The 24,756-nt window shown below is 53.3% G+C and overlaps 9 protein-coding genes across 9 annotated transcripts in view; 8 read left to right on the top strand and 1 right to left on the bottom strand.

Annotated features, from left to right (window-relative positions):
• Positions 1-106: 106 nt before the first annotated feature.
• On the top strand, positions 107-1,145 carry PV07_03945 (uncharacterized protein; the record flags this gene model as incomplete). The annotated part of the gene is made up of 1 exon (XM_016390710.1): positions 107-1,145. The coding sequence occupies exon 1, from the start codon at positions 150-152 to the stop codon at positions 1,143-1,145; it is 996 nt and encodes a 331-aa protein (XP_016252612.1). The 5' UTR covers positions 107-149.
• A 250-nt stretch (positions 1,146-1,395) lies between these two features.
• On the top strand, positions 1,396-3,795 carry PV07_03946 (uncharacterized protein; the record flags this gene model as incomplete). Its single annotated transcript, XM_016390711.1, has 2 exons — positions 1,396-3,429; positions 3,472-3,795. The coding sequence occupies 2 exons, from the start codon at positions 1,396-1,398 to the stop codon at positions 3,793-3,795; spliced, it is 2,358 nt and encodes a 785-aa protein (XP_016252613.1).
• Positions 3,796-4,108: 313 nt separating this feature from the next.
• PV07_03947 (uncharacterized protein) lies at positions 4,109-4,435 on the top strand (the record flags this gene model as incomplete). The annotated part of the gene is made up of 1 exon (XM_016390712.1): positions 4,109-4,435. One exon carries the CDS (start codon positions 4,109-4,111, stop codon positions 4,433-4,435), a length of 327 nt encoding a protein of 108 aa, XP_016252614.1.
• Positions 4,436-6,407: 1,972 nt separating this feature from the next.
• PV07_03948 (uncharacterized protein) lies at positions 6,408-6,695 on the top strand (the record flags this gene model as incomplete). Its single annotated transcript, XM_016390713.1, has 1 exon — positions 6,408-6,695. The coding sequence occupies one exon, from the start codon at positions 6,408-6,410 to the stop codon at positions 6,693-6,695; it is 288 nt and encodes a 95-aa protein (XP_016252615.1).
• A 2,710-nt stretch (positions 6,696-9,405) lies between these two features.
• On the bottom strand, positions 9,406-11,630 carry PV07_03949 (uncharacterized protein). The gene is made up of 8 exons (XM_016390714.1): positions 11,165-11,630; positions 10,903-11,117; positions 10,658-10,853; positions 10,535-10,580; positions 10,451-10,481; positions 10,094-10,404; positions 9,776-10,044; positions 9,406-9,728 (listed from the first exon to the last, which is right to left on the bottom strand). Exons 1-8 carry the CDS (start codon positions 11,521-11,523, stop codon positions 9,509-9,511), a joined length of 1,647 nt encoding a protein of 548 aa, XP_016252616.1. The 5' UTR covers positions 11,524-11,630; the 3' UTR covers positions 9,406-9,508.
• Positions 11,631-12,017: 387 nt separating this feature from the next.
• PV07_03950 (uncharacterized protein) lies at positions 12,018-13,179 on the top strand (the record flags this gene model as incomplete). The annotated part of the gene is made up of 4 exons (XM_016390715.1): positions 12,018-12,692; positions 12,745-12,824; positions 12,875-12,915; positions 12,995-13,179. 4 exons carry the CDS (start codon positions 12,018-12,020, stop codon positions 13,177-13,179), a joined length of 981 nt encoding a protein of 326 aa, XP_016252617.1.
• Positions 13,180-13,920: 741 nt separating this feature from the next.
• Positions 13,921-15,853, top strand: PV07_03951 (uncharacterized protein). The gene is made up of 3 exons (XM_016390716.1): positions 13,921-14,221; positions 14,282-15,256; positions 15,307-15,853. The coding sequence occupies exons 1-3, from the start codon at positions 14,010-14,012 to the stop codon at positions 15,719-15,721; spliced, it is 1,602 nt and encodes a 533-aa protein (XP_016252618.1). The 5' UTR covers positions 13,921-14,009; the 3' UTR covers positions 15,722-15,853.
• Positions 15,854-16,337: 484 nt separating this feature from the next.
• Positions 16,338-18,489, top strand: PV07_03952 (uncharacterized protein). Its single transcript, XM_016390717.1, has 3 exons — positions 16,338-17,580; positions 17,634-17,764; positions 17,832-18,489. Exons 1-3 carry the CDS (start codon positions 16,400-16,402, stop codon positions 18,218-18,220), a joined length of 1,701 nt encoding a protein of 566 aa, XP_016252619.1. The 5' UTR covers positions 16,338-16,399; the 3' UTR covers positions 18,221-18,489.
• Positions 18,490-24,449: 5,960 nt separating this feature from the next.
• Positions 24,450-24,756, top strand: part of PV07_03953 (uncharacterized protein) — a gene marked incomplete at both ends in the record, with an annotated part of 1,103 nt that continues 796 nt past the window's right edge. The window contains one exon of the mRNA XM_016390718.1: positions 24,450-24,723. Coding sequence (XP_016252620.1) covers positions 24,450-24,723 — 274 coding nt within the window. The remainder of the gene's footprint in view (positions 24,724-24,756) is intronic.

A 24,756-nucleotide genomic window follows, 5' to 3' on the forward strand; every position in this document is an offset into this window, starting at 1 on the left:
ATGCTCCGCAGTCTGAGGGTTTTGGTTCGTCGATCCCCCGTGAGGGGAACCTTCTGCTTCTTTGGCCCCAGTGTGTGCACATGTCTGCCTCTACATACCGACATAGCCTTGCCATTCCTCCTACAAGAATTCTTGTCCATCCAACCAATATGACAAACCCGCTATTGCACAAGCCGATCCTTCTGCTGGATGGCGGACTAGGCACAACGCTTGAGGACGAGCACGGTATAAGATTCTCGTCTGCAACACCACTATGGTCATCGCACCTTCTGATCGACAACGTGGGGGCCCTCAGAACGGTCCAGCGCGATTTTGCAGAAGCAGGAGCAGACATTATTCTTACTGCCACCTATCAGGCGAGCTTCCACGGCTTCAAGAATACTCGAATTACAAAAGAGGACGGTATTGATCGAGAAGAAGCAAGGAGATATATGTTCTCTGCAGTGAGAATTGCTCGAGAAGCCTTCAATGGACAACCGGGCCTGGTGGCTCTGAGCTTGGGTGCATACGGTGCGACCATGGTTCCTAGTACTGAATATACTGGACAATACGGTGACATGACTGAAGACGACCTCCTCTGCTTCCACGTCGACAGGATCTTGTGCTTTGTGGATAGTGCAGAGTGGGAGGATATTGATTTGATCGCAACCGAGACTCTGCCGAGAATCGACGAAGTAAGAGCAGCAAGGAGAATGATGAAAAAAGTGCACGACAAGCCCTATTGGATATCCTGTGTCTTCCCAAATAGCCGCGAGGAATTGCCTGACGGTACAGGCGTGGAAGAATTGGTCAAGACGATGCTGGAGGGGGAGCGAACCCCGTACGCAATTGGTATTAATTGTACAAAGGTCCATAAGATTGCCAGCTTGATCAAGAGATTCGAAGATGCTGCAAATGTGCATGCTCTAGAGCTTCCGAGACTGGTCATCTATCCAGACGGTGCTGGCGGGAAGGTGTACGACACCAAATTGCAGAAATGGATAGGCGATGACGAGGGCCAATTGCCGTGGGATCAGCAAGTGTACAGTATTATCGAGGAGGTGGCAGAGAGAGCTAAATGGAAAGGGGTCATTGTGGGTGGATGTTGCAAGACCAGACCGGACCATATCAAGAAGTTGGCTGCGAGACTGCGCGAGTTGAGATAGACAATGGCGAACAAGACATGGGGACATCCGGAAGACTTTCCGCCTGCGTTTTCGCCCCGCGAAACACCAACGGTCGGGAGCCTGACTAGCCTGTTCCTTGCAGATCGTGGAGCGCCAATTGTCATGCCGAGTTCCATCCTCGTGTTCGTCACCACTTTCTTCGTCTCTCACCACTTCGACTGCCATTGTTGTTATCCTCCCTATCCATGATTTGAATCGACTCTACGGAGCAGCTCTCGGCCTGCTCATCATGGCCACACCGCAGACCTCGCCGCCCCCTTCCGAACGCACCCCCCTCCTCTCCGGCCCTGAAGATGACTCTCGATCAAATTACTCTGACCAGCCCAACGGCGATGTGAACCCTCCCTTGCCCGAGTCGCTAGATTCCCCAAAACCCAAGAAGCAACCGAGATGGCCAAGCATAATAGCTCTGACTATTCTATGTCTGGTCGTGGTGGCAGTATGCTTTGGACTCACCTTACCATCTACAATCCAAGAATATGCGAAAGAAGCCGTTGTCTTCGAGCCCACTAGGCTTTCCATCGATTCCTTTACCTCTCTCGGTATCCGTGCTAGGGTTCAAGGGGATTTTTACATGGATGCTTCAAGAGTCCGCAACAAGGCCACAAGGAGTCTCGGCAGATTTGGGACCTGGCTGGCTAAAGAAGTCAAGACCGGAGAGTCAGAGGTGAATGTCTACCTTCCAGAGTACGACGATGTCCTGTTAGGGACGGTCACCATTCCTCCTGTCCGCGTCAGCATCCGCAACCATCAATACAACCATATTGACCTCTTTGCTGATCTGGAGCCGGGTGATCTTGACGGTGTCCGCCGAGTTGCCAAGGATTTCATGGATCGAAAACTCGACGAAATCACCGTCAATGCCGTTGCAACCGTCTCTCTGAAAAGTGGATTGATCAAGCTGGGCAAACAAACCATTTCGCAAACTCTGCAATTCAAGGGTCAGGATGTGCCATCGGTTCCAAACTTTGATATTCAACAACTTCGTTTTGCGGAATATGGGATGCCTGGACATCCCGAGGGCGTTAAGGCTATGGCCATGGTTTCTGTCATGAATCAATATCCCGTCAAATTCGATGTGCCACCGTTGGCGTTCGAAATCCTTCTCCCAGACTGCTCAGAGAATTACCTCTTCTTCGGAACAGCCAAGACGGATGTCATCCATATCTTGCCAAAGCGGAACGTTAGCGCCGATGTGACTGGCTTGGTGAAGCAGTTGCCTACATCTCTGACGTCTGTATGCCCTGGCTCGAAAACCTCCCCTTTGGACAGTCTGGTTGCCGACTACCTCGCTGGCCGAGATACCACTGTCTACATCCGCGGGGGACAACAAGACGAGACCACTCCGGATTGGATAGGAAAGCTTTTACAGGATACCATGCTCCCATTTTCGCTTCCTGGTCATCCTTTTGACAATCTCATCAAAAATTTCTCTTTGGCGGATGTTCATTTTGCTCTGCCAGATCCGATGACGGATTCACGGCCGGAGATATCAGCGGTCGTCAAAGTCTTGATCGGCTTACCCGCGGAAATGAACGTCAATCTGGATGTTGATAGGGTCAGAGCCGACTCTGACGTCTTCTACAAAGGGGAGCTCCTCGGCAACCTTGACCTCTCCAAATGGCAAGCGGCGAATGCGACGCAGGTGGATGATGACTTACTGATCCAGTCCATCGTCAAGGATGCACCGCTTGAGATCAAGAACCAGGCGTTATTCTCCCAAGTCGTCCAGGCGCTGATATTCGGCAAAGGGGCTTCGCTCTCGGTGCAAGCAACCGTTGACGTCAACACCCATACCGCATTGGGAGAATTTGTAGTCCGAAGAATACCAGCACAGGGCGAGATCTTCATCAAGCCCCTTCGCGCTGGGGATTTCCAGATGCCGGAAATAAAGGGTATGGAAGTCGTTGCCACGTCCGAAACCTCATTAACTCTACAGGCAAGGGTTAATGTGACGAATCCCACGGACTATTCGGCCACGATTCCGTACTGCAATGTCAGCATCTGGGTCAACGACACTCGCGTCGGTTATGCATGGGCGACTTCACAGCATGTCGTGCCGGGTCCCAACAACCTCACGGCCAATGCTTCATGGGAAGTGGGTAAAATTGGACGAGAATGGCTTTCTCAATATATCTCGGGGTACAATACGAGTCTGACTATCAAGAGCCACACTGGCTCGATACCGAATTTTCCTGATCCCGGTGTGGAAATGACAGTCCCAGCTCCACATATGCTGTCGCATCCCCTGAGAGAAGCAACGGTACGTGGCTTAACATTTCCGAAATTTGGCTGACGGGAGCAGATGCACATATTTTCCTCAACCGCAACATTCATTCTGGTGTCGCCGCTCGCCTTCTACGTCACCAACATTGCAGCAGCAGCTTTTTACAACGGGTCAGAGGTCGGAACAATCGAATGGAACTACCCGTTTGCGATCGAGCCCGGAGAGAATCTAACGCCAAAACTGCCCGTCGAATGGGGTGGGAACGCACTGGGCACCATCAGGGATGCGCTTGGCGGCACCCTGAAATTGGATGCTAAGGCGGATGTTGGCGTAAGGATAGGTAAGTGGCAGGAAAACATCTGGTACGAAGGAAAGGGGTTGGGAGCGAAGATTAGACTGTAGATTTGATATATGGTACGTCAGGCCCGGAGTTGCAGGAATATCAGCTGATTGTTGATAGATACATCACAATGCGAGCGAGCTAGATTGCTTCTGTAATCATCCCTGTGGCGATAACTCGCTCGAAAGGGAGATCACGATCCTGGCCAGCTCGACCCTGGCGAGAATTTTCTGTCATTTCGGCGCAAGCTCGGGATCTCGCGGATACTCTACCGGTCACGTGGCAGCTCTGCATTGAGGTATAATAGACGGCCACATTCTTTCACGCCGGCACTGTCCCCCCCAGGTTCAGCTTGTGCATCCAAACACACACAAAATGAAATCACTCAATCCCCAACTTCGGAAAAAGGGCTTGGAGATGGTCCTGGACCCATCCGTCGACCCGGCGCTGGGACCCGTCTACACCTTCCAGTCGGTCAAACCGGGCATGACGAACAACGACGTGGCGTACCGCCTGTACTATGCTGGAGAGGTGGCGAAGTGGAGTGCGTCGAGGAGGAAAGCCATCGACAAGGCTGCGAAGAAGATCAAGGCCCGGCAGGAGAAGGAGGAGAGAGAGAGGAAGCGCGCAGCGAGTGCGAGCGCCAGTTCGACGGCGGGTTCCAGTTCCGGTGCAAGCTCGAGTGGCAGCGGTGAGGAGTGAGCAGAAAACGAGCATTCCGACCATCTTCGACAACACAAATTAAGCAGCGACACGGTTGACGCCCGGGTTTGTCGTCTCCAGTGGATTTGTCCAGACGTCGAACGGCCATGACTGGGAGCCATCGGATAGGACAGCGACGACGACTTCCGCCCCGCATCAACGGCGATGACTTCAGCAACCATGATGTCGTCAAGAAGTGCTCCCCACAGCTTCATTCTCTTCAAGCACGCCCAGTTCCTTGGCCAAAAAGCTGCGAGCATGAGAGCACGGATGCTCCATTACACCCTGGCCTCTCCGCATCGACTTTCAACCGTCGTCAGTCAATCACAGAGAGCCCAGATCATTCCGTGCCTGTGACTACCGACACCGCCGCCGTGGTCATCTCGTCCTTCTGCCTCCCCAATCCTCAGCGCGGGACGCCATGAGTGAGAAATATCGCTCCACCACCACGAACAGATCTCTCCGTCATGTATGGCCTCTGCAGAAGCGAGCATATGTGCAAGACTCAAAGGAACCGACCAATCAGTGGGCCTTATCATTAGACTTGGCGGGCTTGACTGGCGAAGCCCTGTCGGCAATGGAAGACTCAGGGAGTTGGGATGGGCGCGAAAATCGTCACGGACGCACAAATGTACCCAGCATGACAGCGGTGGTGATAAATGGCAATCGCGATCAGCAAACTCCCGAGCCAGAGTGCCAGAGTGCCAACCAGCTGTCGGGCTCCTCAGCAGGGAAGGCCAGGTTACAACGGGATTGGGCTGCGCTCGAGCGCACAGCTTTTGCATTTTTATCGGGAAGGAGATATAGAGAGTATATACTGCGGAATGAGGAGCCAAAAAGGGTCCAGAACACCAAGCTGAAGATGAATGAATGAATGAATGAATGAATGAAAGATCCGATCTGCTTCCCACCTCTGTGCGAGCGAGCGAGCGAGCTCCATTGTGTGGGGCGTGATATACACAAATACATCCTCCACGAATAGAATACCTACTTGATACCCAATCGGAGCTGTGTGTTCAAAGCAAGCACCCCCGAATGCTTCTTTGTGAGCTGCCTGATTTGCAGTCGAATATTCTCTCTCTTAGTTGAGGAGGTACGATAGAGTCGTTTGAAGCGGGCGAGCGAGCGAGCGAGCGAGCGAGAGAGAGGATAAATTGTTCTCGCTGATACTGGCCACTCAGGCTCGCTCTCACAGGTTATCTACAAGTAGACCCAGAAGGGGAGTCAGAGCCAGAGTCAGTAATTAACACTCCGCGTTCTCCGCCCGTCCCACGGCGAGGCGAGGCTCCGTGTCAGCCTTGCCTTGTAGTCGACCACATGGCTCACACCGATGACCAGCGATGGACAGCGTATCCCCGCGAAGCGGATATGCAGTAAATAACACCCGATCTAACATGATCCTTGAGAGCCGGAGCCGGTCAAGGGCTGTCCCCACGCCAGACTCTCACCGTTATGCCCCATGCAGCGGTCTATGGCTTGCACTCAACGGTATACTGTACCATAAAGACAAGGCTGGCGTTGTCGACTGCCACTGCCAGACACGCACGTGCCGATAAGCCAGACGACTGGACTTATCCATGCCTCTCCCAGATTCAGATCACCGGCCTAGCGTAGGAGGGTGGGAGAGGATGTTTCTTTGTTGTTATTGTTCACTTTGACGTGTCTTGTTCGCCATTCACTTTTCTCCCACCTCACCTACAACACCGCCGGCCGTGCTTCAAACCACTCCAAGTGCTTTGTGCGAGTGACCAGTCAACGGGATAGTGTCGACAGTGTCGAAACTGTCCTCTCGCTGTCGAGCTCAACGACTCAAGGTCTGTCCGAACACCTTGCTTACATCCAATCCCCCGCTCCCCTGAGCAAGGAGCAGCCCTCTAAATCCTCCCACACCGTATTGTGACCTGACCAGTCCTGGCTCACCTAGATCTTCACATCCACATTGTCGAGACACAGACACAACACCTCTCCAAGGATGACCTGCAGCGACACCGAGTCCGATGCCGCGTCGTCATCTTTCGACTCACCCTCACATCAAGACGACGTCGAAGCCAAAGACTCTGTAGCTGTTCTGCAGGCTGTCGCGGAGCCCGCTCGTGGGAGGAGAAAGTCGCGGGGTTCGGACAAGGCGGCAAAATGCACTCGAATAACGACGGAAAATGAACGCGCCAGAACAGAAGCCGAGGCCGCCGGAAGTCACATCAAAGACTATGCGACGGGATATGGGACGGAGATTTCTGGCGAGAAGAGGCTGACTGAATAAATGCCGACAGGCTTCTCCAGAGCGCGTATGGAGTCATGGCTTGGGTTGATTTTGGTGTCGGTTGAAAGGGACGGGACGAGGATCCTTTGGACGTCGTGTTGCCTCAATTCGGGATATTGGTCCAAACAAAGTCGCTGCCGAGGAAGCTGTCAGAGGAGTCGAGCTCTGATGAGTGAGACAACTCCCCACGGACCCAGTGTCTGAGTAGAGAAGAGAATAGTGTGCCTTGATCACCCAAAACAAAACTGTACAAAATCCCCCTCTTCCGCCCGCCGCGCATCAAGTTCATCTCCCCACCAAAAGTCGTCCTCTCCGGCGTCGTGTTTGGCCCAAACGGCCTCCATCACATCCAGCACGGTCATGTACATCTGGTAGCCGAATTTCCTGTACCACCGCCTGCAGTACTCTTCCACGAGCTCACGATGTGCTATGTTACGTGCCTCTGACCCCGCTATGAAGACGGCAAACAGGAGCTGCTTCTGGATCAATGAAGTCGGTCGGCATGCCGCGATATGGTCGAGGCAGACGCGGGAAAGGAACAAGATCCGAGCGCCCACCTTTTCGGGACGGTCGGCGCGTGGCCATTTGAAGATGCGCAGGATGTAGATCAGCAATGCATACCGGAATCCCTCGCAACAATGATACCGATCACGTTCGGTGTGCATCGCTTCTTCCTCGTCCGAGTCGCACTCGAGGCCTCGACCAGGATACACGTACTTGGTAATTGACTGCTCAATCTCCGTTACCAACTCTGAGGCAGTCTTGCTCCATTTACGGCCGGAAAGGTTGGCGAGCTGCATCATGGGAACGAACAGTTCGCGCGGGCAACCGTTCAACTGGTAGAAGGTCCAAGGATGCCGTCCTTCGGTTTTGAGGACGGTCTCGAGGTATACGTAGGGCAGGACACATTCGGTTCGTGCTAGTAGCGATACCATGGCGTCCCACCTAGACTGTTCAGCACAAGATTTTGGGTGAGGGCGGAATTTGCTCGAGCTCACCAAAGAATCATCGAGACTTGGACATTCGCTTTCCTATTCACGGACCACCTTCTCACTCCACCATAAAGCTCCAAAAGATGATATGCGTCGGCCAAGTGAGATCGCCAAATGTTAAGAGCCGAAATGGTGGCCTTTCCGGAAAATGCGAGTCAGCACACTGTACACAACGAGCTCCACTTGTCGTGAATACCTACCTCAAGTTGCCAGAGGGCAAGAGCCGTGTCCAGTAAGCTCAAGGCGTTACTATAGATGCCTGTCTCTGTCAGCGCCCCTTGATACAATGTCATCGCCGTGTTTTTGTGGCTCAGCGCCTCCATAGGCGGGCAAGGCTGAGAAGGAGACCGTAGCCTAAAGTGGCATGAAATGGCCATAATGGCGTGCAGCAAGTGCTGGGAGCCTTTGGTTGTTTCGGGCCTATAGCGGTAAGGGTTGATGCTGAAGTCGGAAGTGATTGGGTAATTGCAGAATTCTTGATCATCTGGAATGAACATTGTCAGTAAACCCTGCATCCACCACCCTGGGACATCGAGTTCAAACGTACACATGTCGAGGAGCCCCGAGAACTTGTCGTGTAATGTCGGAAAGCAGACTTGGGGAATGTACGACAGGCTGATTTGGCTTGTATATTCAGAATCAGTAAGATGCCCAGTGTCAGACAAGGAGCCGTCGAGACTCTCCGACGGAGCAGGGCTCCATGCTGCGGACGAAACCTGAGAATGCTGGATTTGCAGACATTGTTCCAGGCTCTCGCTATCGGGCGTGCCCACGGCCTGAACTTCAGTTACAATGTCCGGGTCTAAATGCCCATGTAGCCATGTAGCATCAGAAGGCGATGGCAATTGTGGGGAGTACAGCTCTACTTGTGTCTGGGCTGTCATATATTCGGTCACCACGGGGGGGACTTGGTACGCATCTGTTGCCTCATGAGGAGATTGTAACTCGGTGGTAGGAGCGTTCCTCTTGCTATCGAAAGAGACTGTTCTTGTCGTAGTGCCTTCCAGGACGTGTTGGCGCTTTCGTCTTTTCGCTGGCCGTCCAGCCACGAACATGTACTGCCGGGGATGGGTAGAAGCAGACCCCTCGCCATTGCCCTTGTGATCGTCGTGATGTAAACTGCCTTCAGCGAAAGAGGATGCTGCCGTGCCGTTCTTCGCTTGGGAGAGAGCCGCCCGCACTTTAGGGGGCTTATCAGCGGTGGAGTGGTTACGGTGCCATGTCAACTGCATCGAATAACCCTGGCACAGTCGCCCAGATTGCTGGCACGTCGTGCATCGCGGCCGTTGTCTATCGCAACGTATGCCAATTGCCTCGCAGTTATGACAGTTTGATTTTGCAAAGGCTAGAGAGTTAGTTCGGCGAGCCTTTGACACGGACGAGGGTTGCTGATAAGGAGATAAGGCCGCTGCCATCATTCGATGTCTGCCCGTGGAGTCGACTGTCGCACTTCTCATGAAGAGAGTAAAAGAGAATCGAGGTCACATAGAACTCGGTTGGAAAACAGACAGGGCTCTGGGCTGAGGAACATATAGAGAGGGAGAAGAGGAGGGAAAGAGAGCAGACATCGAATTTGGCGACCTTATTCTGGCGGCGCGTTTCCACTCGCGGTCTTAGTGCCCACAGCTCAGACATTCAGACGGCTGCCACGATCCACTCTTATAAAGATAGGAGATTGCGGATATTGAACCAGACCCAAAGTGAGATATATTGTTTCTGCGCGAGATATCAGACCCTACGAATTCCGACAGGGACTATTTTGTTGCCAAAAGAGTTCCATCTTCGACTGAGACACCAATCTACAACCCCGGATACACACTTCTACACCTTCTTGGCTTCGGATATCGAGCGCTGCCTAAGTGCTTCCATGATCTCATTATCATCTCCAACTGAAATTCCTTCAATGGTTCGATGGCCGAGGAGCTCATCATGGCGAGCAGCCTGAAGAAGTTCGAAGTTGATGTTGGGCCCTTTGAAAACATGTCGCTGGCTTGTGAACCAAGCAATTAGGAGGAACGAAACCAGACCGACCGTCACCACGCTAATGCCTCGTCAGCAGCCTCACTGCGCATTGGTGGGCTCACTTACCTGATCCAGTTCATGTTCTCCAGTGTAACAGGATATGAGGCAGGAATGCAGTAGATGATGTCGATGAAGATCACCCAGACGCAAGCAAGCACGTTCAGCGGAAGACCCCACTTCCCCAGATCCAATTGTCGAGGCGGGAGAATCTTATCCCGTCCACGCCAGGCCAAGATCCCTTGAGGAACAACATATGACGTCGTCATAAATACGATGCATGCCCCAACCATGGAAGAAAACGCGGCTGAAGAACCCAAGAAGATCAGACCGTACAGCTGGGTTATAGTCAGTAACAGAGTAATCGCTTGGGGGCTGGAAACTTACCGAGACGAGTGTTGCTTGGAGGCATGCTGCATTTAGCGGCATCTGCCATCGGGGGTGGACTTGCTTCCAATATCTTGACAGAGGGAAACAGTTGTCTCGTGATGCTGACCACATTTGGCGACTTGCGCTGGTGATGTTTGCAGTGGCGCAGCCGAAAAAGCAGATCGCAAACGCCACCATGAGGACCGAAGTGCCGGCTTTGCTCCCTGTGGCTTGATAGTAGACTTCGATCAGAGGAAGGCCGGTCGGAGTGGAAATAACGCTCTCAAAGTCGGTAATCACAAATGACAGCGAGATCGCATATGGAAAAGCTGAATTCTGTCAGCCACCTTGTCCATACACCTATAAACCACTCACAAGTCACAAATCCCATGATAACTGGGTACATCTGGAGTCATCCGTCAGTCAGTGTTTCTCTTGCGATCGAACAAGTTGCCTTACAATAACTTTCGGTACATTGACAGTCGGATTAGGGATTTCTTCACATCTGCAGAATAGTCAGCTATCAAATGTCACAGCAACTGCGAGACAGAAAATAGAGTAAGGGTAAGGGTTAATACTTACAAATGGGCGCCGCAATCGACCCCAAGGAAGCCATATAGAGCATTCACAACTGCGAGAAGAAAGGCAAGCCCATCGTTTGGCCAGCCAGTTGAATTTGTTATATCGGAGAAGACAAATTTCGCGGATTGGTAGTTGGGAGCGGCACATGCAAGTATCGTGATTATTGTAACAGTTAGGGCCGTTGCCGAGAAGTAAACTGTTTGTAAATTAGTGAAGAAGTTGGCAATCTGAGAGAAAAGGCGCACGAATAAATTTGTTCCACATAGGAAGCCATTTTGTCGCAAACACATTCATCGCAACGGCTAACCAGGTAACCAAAACAAAGACCAGCCAGATATGCCACCGTTCGATGACATAGTCTGGATAATTGAGAACGGCGATTCCAGTAATCATCGCCGCAATGAAGTTTGTCACGCTGGCAAGACCGAGCCACCATCCCAAAGTGCTGATTCCCGCAGATCTGGCATTGGTTAGCAAGAGTCGATACAGGTACTGTTCTCGTCCTACATGTATGACGCAAAGGGTGCCCATTCAGGTGTGGATACCACATAGGACCAGTAGTATTGAGCACCGGCAACAGGGAATGCGCTGGACAGCTCGGCCATGCCGATGCCTGTGACTGCAGTCATGACTGCGGCGATGGCAAGAGTCCAGATGGAACCCGCGGAAGAGGCCTCGGTAAAACCGGTACCGAAAGCACTGCCAAAGCCGTTCCAGGTTGCGAGGAGGGCATAAGACATCGATATGAGGGAGAGAAGAGAGAATCGTCGTGGCATAGCCCGGGTATAACCCTGAGCCTGCAATTCAAGGTCATCAATGTCGATCTGAGCATCTTTGCGGTCTCCCGCGGCGGAGGAAGTTGCCATCCTGAGGCAGTTTGGAACGTCTAAGTCTGGCCGGAGGGAACTGAAGAAGATGTCGCTGTCTCAGGAGGCAGCTTCTCTCCTGCCATGATATGTATCTGCCCGTCTATACGAACGTGCACGTTGGCGTGATAAGCTGGGCAAGGCCTCGATTGCCTCTCTAGGCATGAAAGATAAATGTCATCAAGTCCGGGCCCTTGCGATAGGTTGACGAGATACACCATGCAACAGCCTCGGCTGGTAAGTGGTCCAAATCGAGGTCTGTCTAAACCTTCGAGGTTAGAAGGGTTGGCCAAGAACGATAACGCCCAATTGGGCAAGTGAGTTTGTGGAGATGACCGACTCGAACCGGCCTCTGAGATAAGGATCCTGGAAAGCCACAGTTTCCCATTTCGGTAGGAAAGTCAGTAGAGGAATGTAATGTGTTATATACGGGCTTGTGAGGGCTTGTGAGGGTATGGAGATGAGTTTGACCACATTGTAGAGAGCTGCGGAGAATGGCAACCACAACAGTCACGACCACGGCGCCGGAAAGGGCCTTTATCCCAATCAAGGCGGAAAGTCTTCCACCCGTCCTCACCTTCGAGGCTGATGCCGACCCGGCAGAAGTCATCAAAGCCTTGAAAATCAGTGGTGGATGCAAAGTCAAAGGAGCTGTTGATAAGGCCATCCTTGCCCAAGTGGAAAGAGAGTTGCGCCCACACATCGAAGCGGATGTCGTGTGGGAGGGAGACTTCTTTCCGATCCAAACTCGGAGGGTCGAAGGTATGATTGGCAAAAGTCCGATCTGTGCCGAGCACATCATCAACCATCCACTGTATCAGGCTGTGTGCAAGGAGTTCCTGACAACCAAGAACTGGTACTGGAGTGGTCAGAAGAAGATCTTTGCCACGTCGGATCCCCAACTCAACAACTCGATTTGCTTCTCCATCGGACCAGGCGCGTGGGACCAGCCCCTGCATAGGGATAGCTGGTGTCATCAGACTTATGAGAAAGAAGTTGCCGTATATCCTGACAACTATGACCGTGATGTTGGCATTGGCTGGTTCATTGCTGGCAAACCTGCAACCAGAGAAAATGGTGCGACAAGGTTTATCCCTGGCAGTCATCTGTGGTCCAAGGACCGACCTCCTCAGGAGGAACTCGCTGTGCACGCAGAGTTAGAACCAGGTGTAAGTGCGCGATGCCATAAAATCACCAGGAAAATACTGATGGTGTATGCAGGATGCTTTTATGATGTTGAGTTCATGTTATCATGGCGGATCTGCCAACAAGACGACAGACCAAGAACGTTTGCTCTTCAGGTAAGGTCATCGCGCCACTCGAGCACGAGAGGAAATGCTGATGGTTTCAGTTGCTTCATGACCAAGGGCTGGTTGCGCCAGGAAGAAAACCGTGAGTTCCCGTCTCTTTTTGGGATAATGTCGATTTTGAACAGGCCAAACCTGTGACACAGGCTAACGCGTGACTCTAGAATACCTGGCCATTCCAAAGGAGGTGGTGCTCAAGATGCCTGTTCACATCCAACAGCTCATGGGTTACAAGCTGAGCCAGCCGTTCTTAGGATGGGTCGAAAGTGATGACCCACGTGTTGTTCTGGACCCGTCATTGAAGGACGATCCGTCAGGGCACTATGATGAAGATGAAGACAAGCATTAGAGCTTTGAATGTCTCGGTAGGATGCATGGCCAGGTGTGTCCGTGTGTATGCTGTGGTTGCACAAGTTAGTTACTCCGTAGCCCCAATGGAAGAGGGAACCAGATCTCCCAGCACCATCGGCCTTCTGTCTTGTGTCATCGCGTCAAGTGTCAAATGCTCAGAGTGGCAGGCTTGTTCCAGAAGTGGGAAAAGGATCAAAGAACAAAAAGGATCGACTCGCTCACCGAAGAAGCGCAGGGTTGCACTGGAAAATGATCGTCTGACAGGGAATTATTGTCATGTGCAGGCGCTAGCCAGCGAATGGCTTGAAGCTCGACCTTCTGTCACTGCTTCTTTGCGTCAATCACAGTCTCTTCGGCAATCACATTGACGCTAAGAATTTCAGCTCTATTCCTAGTCGACTGGGCAGTGTGCAAAACCATCAGTTCCAAGCATCTTACCGACCCTGGAAGGGGGAAGTGGGAAGAGATTGATTGGCGGCCAAGCGAAGCGAACTTCCCCTTATAGAAGACCATCACCACCATCCCGCGCCGATCTGGGATTGAGACATGGAACGGTCTGACATGCCCCCTGCCAGAGGCGAACCACTCACTAATCTCACTTTAGTCTTTGGTCGAAGATCTGGTTGTGTCGGACAAGCTTCGAGATGCCACCCCCAGAGACCCCGGACTGTGTTGGTTCACCCTCCCTGCTGGGGTTGGCGCAGAGAAGCACAGCACATCACACTGCGGGGTTGTAACCCAGAGTGGGATTAAAAGAAGCATGCGCGTGCCAAAAACCCAGTTACTACTCCGTTTGTCCACGACGCGCCCTCCACGGACAGAAAAGACATGGCCGACAAGGAGGTTTCCATCGCGACGCCGAGCCTCGACCTCTCGCCGCAGACAACTGAGCAGTCGGTGGACGACGAACCAACGCTGTGGAAGTCTATCAGGAAATGGCCCAAAGTTCTGGGATATTCATTCGGTTTGACGTCGGCCATCTTGCTCTATGGATTTGACACGTCAATAGTTGGCAACGTCTCGGCTATCCCAGCGTTTCAGTGAGTCTGCCCTGTCCCCGGTACCAATATCGTCCCCAGGGCTAACAGCATCGTTCCCAGGGAAGACTATGGCCGCGAATTGGATGACCGCCACATCATCCCGTCAATGTGGATGGGACTGTGGAATGCTGTCAGCCCCATAGGCATTATGATCGGAAGCATTATCGCCGGCTGGCTTCAAGACCGTGTTGGACGGCGGCCGACACTCGCCCTGGGAAGCCTGTTGTCAGCCGCGGGGGTGGCTATCATATATTGCTCTCATTTCCTCGACGTACTGGACTCGCGGCGGGGCACCTTCCTCGCAGCCAAGCTCATTCAGGGGCTGGCAATTGGATCGCTCCTGTGTACCACGCAGACCTATCTCTCAGAAATCCTACCGCCGAAGCTGAGGGGGTCAGTGATGGCATTCTTTCCGGTCTTCACGCTGCTTGGGCAATTGATTGGTGCGGTCGTCGTCTACACATCCTTGGACTATCCGGGGAATCGGCCCTACACCACCCCGATGATTGCACAATGGCCGTTTTCGGCTGTCCCTTTCGTCCTAGCTCTGCTGGTGCCCGAGAGTCCAACATACCTGCTCCGCAAGAGGAAATACGACAAGGCATTCAGAGCCCAACAACGTCTCGACAGCTCAAGAACCGACACGCAGAAGAACATAGACAACCTGGTAGTCTCGCTGCAGAAAGAGGAAGAGCGGGCCAAACGCGATCGCGCAACGTACACGGAATGTTTCCAAGGCACAAACAGACGGCGCACGCTGATTGTTATCTTTGCAAACACGCTGCCCCAGCTTTTTGGGCTCTCCTTACTCGCCGATGCCAGCTATTTCATCCATGTCGTCGGCATGAGTGCAGATAACGCTCTCCTGTTCCTCCAGCTTGGCGTAGGCCTGGGGCTGCTCGCCAATATCGTCAGCATGTGGGTTGTGACCAAAGTCGGGCGACGAGTCCTCGGCATGACATCGTTGATCGGCAGCACAGTCCTCTGGCTCGGGATGGGCATTGCTGGGTGCTTTGATGGTGTTGTCGTGATATGGTATGAACTCTCTTTTGTTGGGTCGAGCCGCCCTGCTAATCTCTCGATAGGTATACAGCGGTCACCATGATGGTGGTTATCGTCGTTGTCGGGGTCGGGATATGGCCGGTCTCGTACGTGGTCGGCGCCGAAACATCGTCCCTTCGACTTCGTGCAAAGACCCAAGGGATCGGATGGTGCTCAGGAGCTTTAGCACAGGGAGCCTTTGGGATCAGTCTTCCTTATGCATACAACGTCGACAAAGGTGACCTCAGGGCCAAGGCGGGGTTTATCATCGCAGGGTTCTCGGCCATTGCGTGGGTGCTGACCTGGCGCTTCGTTCCAGAAATGAAGGAACGTACTGCCGCCGAGATTGATGTCATGTTTGAGCATCGGCTACCTGCCAGGAAATTCAAAGACTGGAGAGATACGATGGGCGAAGTAGTTGCTGATGATTCTTTCGGGTCTCAGGCGCACTTGGCATAGACTGAAACGAATTGAGGAGTGGTTTCTATTCTACTATTAGGGCATGTCAGCATACAAGTCGATCCCCCGCAGCCTGGCTTACGATCTAGCGAGCTGCGCACTTCGTGGGGCACTTGGGTAGTACCCGTATTCCTCGCGGACATACCAGAGGCACTAGGAGATGTTGTGCAACCTCTGGCGCCTCGCCATGCAGCATCATAAACCGGCAGCTGGGAAGTTCAGAGGGCATTCTACTTCTCCTGGGCACCAGCCATCAACAACTCTCTAGATCTATACCTTGGGTAGCCGTTCCCACATCTTCACAGACCTCGGCAATCGCAACATCCGGCCCAAACTTCAAATGAGGAATCCCGGCTATGTCGTGCGCAGACCCCTCACTCCGCTTCCCTCTGCCATGGCGAGCTCGGACAGTAGGCTGATAGAGGATGCCACACTGGCCACTGTCAGCTGATCTTGGCAGAGGAATGGATCGTGGGCAGCAAATCAGACGCACTAGGCGATTGGAATTGGGACGGGGCTAGTAGGCCCGAGAGCGCCTTCACGACATGTCCCGCGGGATAAGAGGTGTGACAAGGCCTTCCGTTGAGTTGCCATAAGAGTATCTCCTTCGTTCCCTCCCGTTGCACGACTCTTCTCTCGACCTTGTCCAGTACACCTCTCTTTGCTCCCCCAAACAGGATGACGGATACAAACCCATCGATGGGCGCCATCGTCCACTGCGACGTCCTGGTCGTCGGGGCCGGCTTCAGTGGCATATCCATGCTATATCGTCTCCGTAAGGCGGGCTTGAACGCAAAGGTCTTCGAGTCGGGAGGCGACTTTGGCGGCGTCTGGTACTGGAACCGGTACCCGGGAGCCCGTGTGGACTCGGAGTGGCCCTACTATCAATTGAACATCCCCGAGGTATGGCGCGACTGGGAGTTCACCGAAAAGTTCCCCGGCCACAAGGAGATCCGGGCGTACTGCGCGCACGTCGACAAGGTGCTCAACCTGCGCAAGGACGTCCAGTTCAACGCGCACGTGGTCGATGCTCGATGGAGCAAGAGCGACGAGAAGTGGACGGTCAAGACTGAGCAAGGCCATATTGCCCAGAGCAAGTACTTGATCCTATGCACTGGCTTGCTGCACCGTAGGCATATCCCGGATTTCCCCGGATTGACAAAATACAACGGAGTCCTGCATCACACCGGCTTCTGGCCCGAAGACATGAGTGTGAAGGGAAAGAAAGTGGCCATCATCGGGGCTGGCGCCACCGCCGTGCAGGTCGTGCAGGAATTGGCAAAGGAAGCCGACCAACTCACCGTCTTCATGCGACGGCCGAGTCTGTGCTTGCCGATGGGCCAACGCCCGCTCAGCCCCGAAGAACAGAAGGGGTGGAAGTCTTATTTCCAGGCTCTGTTCCGCGAGGGCCGTCAGTCGAGGGCCGGATTTCCCGGTTCAGCCGAGCCATGCGGCGTGTTTGATGTGTCCGACGAAGAGCGCGAGCGGCATTTTGAAGAAATCTGGCAGAGAGGAGGCTTCAATTACCTCATGGTAAACTACAACGACGTGGTCCTGAGCAAAGAAGCAAATCAAAAGGTGTACGATTTCTGGGCTAAGAAGATGAGGCAGCGGATCAAGGACCCAAGGAAGCAGGAGTTGATGGTGCCCGTCGAAGCACCTTATTACTTTGGCACTAAGAGATGTCCGCTGGAACAGGACTACTACGAGATGCTCGATCGGCCGAATGTCCACATTGTCAACATGAACCAGAACCCGCTCAAGACCTTCAACGCCACCGGCATGTTGATGGAGGACGGCACGCAGATGGATTTCGACGTGGTGGTTCTGGCGACAGGATTCGACTCGTTTTCGGGATCGTGAGTTTTCTCTTGCCGTCCGTTGGGAGAGCCACCGCTAACCTCAGAACCAGGTTGACACAGATGGGATTGAAGAACAAGGACGGTGTCGACATCAAGGACGTCTGGAAGGAAGGGATCCGGACGTACCTTGGCATGACATTCAACGGCTTTCCGAATGCCTTCATGGTCTACACTCCCCATGGTACGTCTCCTCGTCCCCTCCCCTCCCGCGGATCCCCCACCCCAAAGCTGACCTCCTTGCCATATAGCCCCGACCGCCCTGTCGAACGGACCGACCATCATTGAAGCGCAGAGCGACTTTATTCTCGCGGCGATCGAGAAGCTGGAGAAGGAGGGCGCCGCGACGATCGAGCCGAACCGCGACGCCGAGGACGAGTGGGACGGCATGATCGACGCCATGAACAAGCACACGCTCTTCCCGCTCACCAACAGCTGGTGGAACGCGTCCAACATCCCGGGCAAGAGGGTCCAGATCCTGACCCACCCGGGCGGCATCCAGATGTACGAGGCGCAGTGTCGCGAGACGCTGGGCGACTGGAAGGGCTTCACTGTCGTGCACGGGGCGAGCAACGGCGTCGCCAAGGATAACGGCGTGCATGCTACGGAGAAGAGCGTGGAGATTGCCGTCCCGGTGTAGTTGAAGCTTAGCTGGAGTCGTGAGGTCGAGGTCGAGGTCGAGGCTGATATATGTTACACATGTCCGCTGGAGGAGGGACTATACAAGATTGAGAATCAGGGGCCGGAGCAAGAAGTTGAGTTGAAATCAACGTGAAGGTGTGAAAGATGAATTCGATGAATGTCAAGCGGCTCAACCTCTCTTTGATCAAAACTATTTCCATTCTTCGAAAGATTTATCTCTTTTTCTACACACCCCTTTTTCGTCCCCTGACAAACCCTGGTCGACGGGAAGTAGCACCGCAGAAACTTGATTGGGAATTATTATCATTTCTATCTAGACAACCAACTACCTACCAAATCACCAGCATCCTCACCTCGACGCTCCTCCGGAGCCTCTGGTCCTCCTGGTCCGGGAGCGCAAAGGCACTGTGCGCAACCCACGGCGCGACGCGACGGCCCTGGCGATGTGCCTCGCTGTCAAACAGCTTCAGGGCGTAGACCTCGTCGGGCTGCTGCTCGCTGATGTAGTACCACTGGTGCATGGCGCCGTCCCGGGGCGCGACGGCGATCATGTTCTCGCTGCGGAACTCGGGCGCGAAGCCCGGGCGGGCCTTGTACACGCGCTGCAGGGCGATGTAGGCGGGGTTGTTCTTCTCGATAGCGTCGTCGTCGGTCCTGGAAAGCAGGGTGCGCGGGTCCAGCACGCCCAGCGGGTCGCGGTGGACGGGCTCCAGCGGGCGCCAGACGCTGAGCATCGCCCAGCGCGGGCCGTGGTAGTTCTGCCCGCTCCACTCCCACTGGTCGCTCAGGCCCTGTTGGCCCATGGCCGCGTCCTCGGCGGCGATGATCTCGTCGCGCAGGGCGAAGAACTCGCGCCGCTCCGCCTCGGTCGTGCCCTCGATGTTGTGGTTGTCCTCGAAGAACGTGGGCGCCACGGCGCGCAGCTGCGCCCGGGCCCCCGCGGCCGTGTAGTCGCCGTGTACGATGAAGAAGGGCTGCAGGCTCTGCTTAACGAAGCGCGGGTTCTTGGGGTCGAACGTGTCGGCATCCGTCTCCTTGATGTCGCGGACCGTGGTGCCGATGGCCGCGGCGCTCCGCACGCCCAGCTGCGCCTTCAGCATGGACACCAGTTCCGGCCAGTACGTTGCGTTGACCAGGTCCGAGTCGTGGAAGTCTGGGACCGCGTCGCTCTGCGGGGGTAACAGCGTCGACGGGTGGCGCAGGACCTGGAAGCCGTGCGTCGTCAGGTCGAAGGACGAGAGGCCGTAGGGGCGGATGTCGGCCACGGGGCACCGCACGCGCTGCAGCTCGGTCGACGAGCCGTTGAAGATGTGCAGGATCTCGGACTCTTGGGGCGCCGACGTGCTGCCCCAGTAGTTGAACGAGGCCGTCAGCGTGTCCTTGTCCTCGTTCTTGTCCTTGAGCGCGACAGAGTATGAGGGACGGGTTTGAGTGGTGGTGGTAGTCGACATCCTGGCCCTTTACACCCACGGTTGTCCTAGTGAATGTTCCAGAGGATAGGTTGTCCTTGCCAGCGGTACTGAGACTTTAGGCTTGAAGATAATGCCTTCTCTTTGTTATGGGATTCCAAGTAATGCTATCGTTGAGGAATCGAGTCGTTCAACGGTGTCAGGTTGTACGGCCCGCAGCCCTTTATACCTATCATACACAGTCCCCCATTCAGGCCGCTGTGGAAAGGGATCAGGCGTTTAGGACGCCTAATATAGGAAGATCGGAGAATGGGCGATTGAGAGTGGGCTCCTTTGCGAGGTGGTTACTACTTTCCGTGCTCTGAGGCTGGAGATGATTGCTCACTGTGGTTCTCATATGTACCTTAGAGGGTGAGTGGTGAGAGAGTCTGGTAAACACATACATGCCTAGGTAGGTATTAGATACACTCCCAGTGTCTTCTTTATGCTGTATATCCTCCGTTCATACAGTCAGTACTTACGTATATCAGAGTGGCCGCGACAGCCGTGGGACGGGAGGCCTGAAGATCCGACTTTCTCTGTCCATCATCGTCTCTGGCTCGCTGTCGCCGAATCTGTCTCGGTTGCTGGTGCGTCTCTCTCGCTCTCCACTATCGGGGCAATCCAGCAATGGGCTTCGTCTTTCAGTGGGTGGCCGCTGATCCTCCCACCTTCTCGTGCCTTTATGACGTATGCAGTCAAACCTCAGCCAGGGATTGATGGATGGCACAGGATGGTACCTTAGGTGTCCGAGGTATGTTCTTACAATCCACGACTAATGGTCTTTCTCATTAGTTACTTCCTGATCGTCTCTTCCTCTGACAGACAGACACACAGAGGCATATGATGGGTTGTCTCCTCCCTCCCGCAGGATCCAGCACAGTCACACCCACACCCACACCCACATCCACACACTCAACCCCATCTGAGTCAGCTCGATCAAAGGGGCTACGATGAAGTCGACTCTTGGTGAACATGAGTGGTGTTGCAAGAGGATCGTTTCTTCTGCGGGCTACAGGGCTTCCCGAAACCGCCCTCCCCTTTGAGGACACATTGCGACTTTGTCTCGGCGGGAGCTAAGGAATCTGTAGACGTAGTCTAGCTAAATATGTAATTGCTCCCCTAAAACTATACCCAATCACCACGTACGATTAAAACCACCCAGTTTTCGAGCTTGGTTACAGTAGTTGTAAAGACATGTTTATATAATACGCGCCATACAGCTAGTATATTCTTTACCGTTCCGCGAGTCGCCATTAGCGCCTTCATTCGAAGTAAAAAGGCGATTGAGAGTCAGGCTGGACGCTAGACTTTTCTTATTGAGAATAGATTACCGGCGGAGTTATTCCAGTCGCGGATATCTCGTCACGAACAACACAGCTATGTACAGTAACACATTGACATGCCTCACCCCTTCGCCCCTTCGCCCCTTCGCCCCTTCATTAGCACCCAAATTCGCTGGAGGGTGTGTTCGATCTATGTACGCAACGTCTAAGGCTAAGTTTCGGGCAACGACAATGCGCAACTCGTGCTTCCGTCGCTGTCATCTAAGCGTGCTAACCTCTCCAAAATCACAAGCCGAACAAATATGCCACCCTCATGCGACTCACCTGCAAATATTCGCGCTCGGAGACGTCAAGAGACAATTTCCTACATTTCTTCTTACAGTACACACTGATTCAATTGCGCCTTCATCTCCGCATATACACAAAATATATTCGGGTCCACATGGGTTGAGTCTAGCCCATATAGTATCGCATCCAAGCGCAGATCCTCGCATTCACCAATCAACAGCGAGTACAGACTTGGCACGACCGCATCTTACTGTATCTGAGGCCGCGAACATTAATAGCAGCAACGATTTTACTCCAAATCGACTTCGACCATTACCAACCGCTCTCAGAGGGCTAAATGCCGCGTACTCGAGGGATGCAAGGAGAGCCAACATGAAAAGAGGTAGTTACGTCTAAGTACAGTACAGTACCATCGATATTCCCATCTGTGTTCAAATCTCCTCCTGCGGTTTCAGCAAGCAATTGAGGTTAATATGCCACGATCACGTACCAGCACAATGAGAGTGCCAACACATCGCTCTCTTGGTCAATTGCCGCCGTGCATATTGCAGCCGCATCCAGACCTGGTCGGCATACCAGCTCGATTCGACGTTTAGCCTGATTGCGCATTCTCCAATATGTCCTTATTTCGCTTATTCCGAGCTCTTTCCATGACACCAGGTCCTCTAGATCCTGAGATTCCCGTTATTCCCAACCCCTACCGATGCGAGATCCTGCCTCTCCTGCCATCACCGATTGCCCATACGATCTCGTCTTACTTATCCCCTGAGCCTTCTCGACGATGCCTCCTCTACCGATCGAAGAGTACCAGGTGGGCTGGGTGTGCGCCCTCCTTAAGGAGCTAACGGCCGCGCGGGTGATGCTAGATGAAGAGCATGAACCATATACGAGTCAAGTGCTGCACGACAATAACAGTTACATACTAAGACGTATTCATGGTCATAACGTAGTGATGGCGTACCTACCTACCGGAGTGTATGGCACCGTCTCCGCGGCGACCGTGGCGACCAACATATTGAGGACTTTTACTAGCATCCGCTTCGGCCTAATGGTTGGCATCGGGGGAGGAATCCCAAGCTCCCACAAAGGCGGGGACATTAGGCTCGGTGACGTGGTGGTCAGTCAGCCTGACGGGACGTACGGGGGCGTGGTGCAGTACGACCTCCGGAAGAATCTGGGAGATAGAGTATTCGAGCGGAAGGGCATGCTGCGGCCACCTCCAACGCTCCTATTGACCGCGCTGGCCAACCTCCAATCAAGACACCAAATGTATGGTTCACAGATCCCGGAGACTGTTTCTGCAATAGTCTAGCGATTTCTACGATTAGCTAAGGGAGGGTACGTGCATCCTGGTGTGGAGAAAGACACACTGTTTTATAGCAACGTCGAAGGCCACCAAGACGGGGGTCATTACACCGAATGTCAAAACGGCATTATCAACCGACAGCCTCGTGAAGACCACAGTCCCGAGGTTCATTACGGGGTCATTACTTCAGGAAACGAATTGATGAAGAATGTAGTCGAACGGGCTCGGCTAGGCCGCGAATTCGGCGCCAAGTGCGTGGAAATGGAGGCCGCTGGATTAATGACTGATTTTCCCTATGTTGTGGTGCGAGGGATCTGTGACTATGCCGATTCCCATAAGAACGACGTGTGGTAGGAATATGCGGCGGCCACCGCTGCCGGGTTTACCAAAGAACTATTAGCCATTGTCAAGCCAGCAGAAGTGATATCGGTCAAACGGGCTGCAGCGGTAATAAGTAAGTCTTGCAACTCATCTCCTCGAGGTAGTGAGAGCTAAATATATCGTGGATTAACTTCTATGTATAGGATAGAAGTGCTGATGTCTCAGTAGAATATAATCTCGGTCTCAATCTCTACGATGCTCCGGACATGGACGAGGATCTCTTTATTAGTCGACAGAGCGAGATTCACCAGATGGAGTCGATCTTGCAGCCTCAGTCCGACACAGTCGACTCCCGCAGAAAGGTGATTGTTCTCGGCGGCTTAGGTGGGATTAGCAAGACTTAGCTGGCGATTTCCTATGCCAAACGACATCGGACCGACTATTCGTCCGTCTTCTAGCTAAATACCACCTCTAAGGTCAGCCTCCAGACGAGCTTACGGAATGTGGCCCATCGAGTACTACCTCTAGAGACAGTCGGTAAGCTTAATGGCGAGTAGATTCGTATGTCCGTCTCGAATTAGCTCTCGGAACACGATAACACTCGGTGGCTACTTATCTTCGACAACCACGACGATCCGGATAAGTACTCGCTTCATAAATATTTCTCATTTATCGCATATAGCTCGGTCATCGTCACCACGCGACAGCCGGATCGAGTGAACGGAGTCAAGGTGCGGGTGTAATCGATGAGTAAGGAAGACGATAGCGTTCGAGTTCTAGCTACTCAGTCCGGACGCGACAACGCAGAATCAGGTAAGGGAGGTTAATTCACTACTCGCTGTTTATATCTAACCGTTTGAAGACCAAGATGCCCGACTCCTGGCCCAGCGACTCGACGGGCATCCCTTAGCTCTGGCAACAGCGGGAGCCTTTTTAAGTCAGTCTTCGATCAGCTTTAGCCAGTATCTTCGACAGTATCATGCGCGATAGAAAGTGATTGATTCGATGGAGACATTACCCGATTATCCTTCGCGCACACTCTACACGACATGGACTCTATCATTCACGCGGATTGAGCAACAATGCCCGCGTGCAGCATATCTCTTACGATTTATAGCATATTTGGATCACCAGGATGTCTAGTTCCAACTCTTCAAAAGAGGGTAAGGTGACAACCGACCCGCGTGGTTTACGGAATTAGCGGGCGACGAGTTTATGTTTAAGGATACGATGCGTATACTCACACGATACTATCTCGTAGAAGCGCATTATCAGACCGGGTTATATAGTCTTCACGTGTGTGTCCATGACTGGACGTTAGAGGGGTTGAACCACCCGATCGACGCGAGGCAATACTGGTTAGCGTTTGACTGTGTGGCTAGCCACGTCGACACGGAAAACTGGGATCATCTGTCGACGATTCGATATCGGCGGATCACGAGGCATGCCGAGCGGTTGGTGCACGGTCGCTTTCGGGCAGCAGCAAACCGGAATGACTCAGTACGGACCAGATTAGGTGCGATGGTGTTGCTGGCGCTGCTTCTTAAATAGCAAGTACGGTATAATGCCGCCGAGCAGATGTACGTTCGAGCGCTACAAGGCTACGAGGAGGCACTTGGACCAGATCACATATCGACACTCGATATGGTCCACAACCTAGGCCTCCTCTACGCCGACCAAGGCAAGCTAGTCAAGGCGGAGAAGATGTACGTTCGAGCGCTACAAGGCTACGAGGAGGCACTTAGACCAGATCACATATCGACACTCCGTACGGTCAATAACCTAGGCATCCTCTACGCTAACCAAGGTAAGCTAGCCGAGGCGGAGAAGATATACGTTCGAGCGCTACAGGGTAAGGAGGAGGCACTTAGACCAGATCACATAT

This window comes from Cladophialophora immunda, assembly GCF_000835495.1.
Source record: "Cladophialophora immunda strain CBS 83496 unplaced genomic scaffold supercont1.2, whole genome shotgun sequence".
Taxonomy (NCBI): domain Eukaryota; kingdom Fungi; phylum Ascomycota; class Eurotiomycetes; order Chaetothyriales; family Herpotrichiellaceae; genus Cladophialophora; species Cladophialophora immunda.

Excerpts from the sequence above, each read along its gene's own strand:
- PV07_03949 (XM_016390714.1), bottom strand. The coding sequence starts at position 11,523 with ATGGCAACTTCCTCCGCCGCGGGAGACCGCAAAGATGCTCAGATCGAC. Across the intron at positions 10,854-10,902 it reads TATGTGGAACAAATTTATTC|TTTACTTCTCGGCAACGGCC; the intron begins GTGCGCCTTTTC and ends ATTTACAAACAG. Across the intron at positions 10,045-10,093 it reads TCCAAGCAACACTCGTCTCG|CTGTACGGTCTGATCTTCTT; the intron begins GTAAGTTTCCAG and ends ACTATAACCCAG.
- PV07_03951 (XM_016390716.1), top strand. The coding sequence starts at position 14,010 with ATGGCCGACAAGGAGGTTTCCATCGCGACGCCGAGCCTCGACCTCTCG. Across the intron at positions 14,222-14,281 it reads TCGGCTATCCCAGCGTTTCA|GGAAGACTATGGCCGCGAAT; the intron begins GTGAGTCTGCCC and ends CATCGTTCCCAG. Across the intron at positions 15,257-15,306 it reads GATGGTGTTGTCGTGATATG|GTATACAGCGGTCACCATGA; the intron begins GTATGAACTCTC and ends ATCTCTCGATAG.
- PV07_03952 (XM_016390717.1), top strand. The coding sequence starts at position 16,400 with ATGACGGATACAAACCCATCGATGGGCGCCATCGTCCACTGCGACGTC. Across the intron at positions 17,581-17,633 it reads TTCGACTCGTTTTCGGGATC|GTTGACACAGATGGGATTGA; the intron begins GTGAGTTTTCTC and ends CCTCAGAACCAG. Across the intron at positions 17,765-17,831 it reads CATGGTCTACACTCCCCATG|CCCCGACCGCCCTGTCGAAC; the intron begins GTACGTCTCCTC and ends CTTGCCATATAG.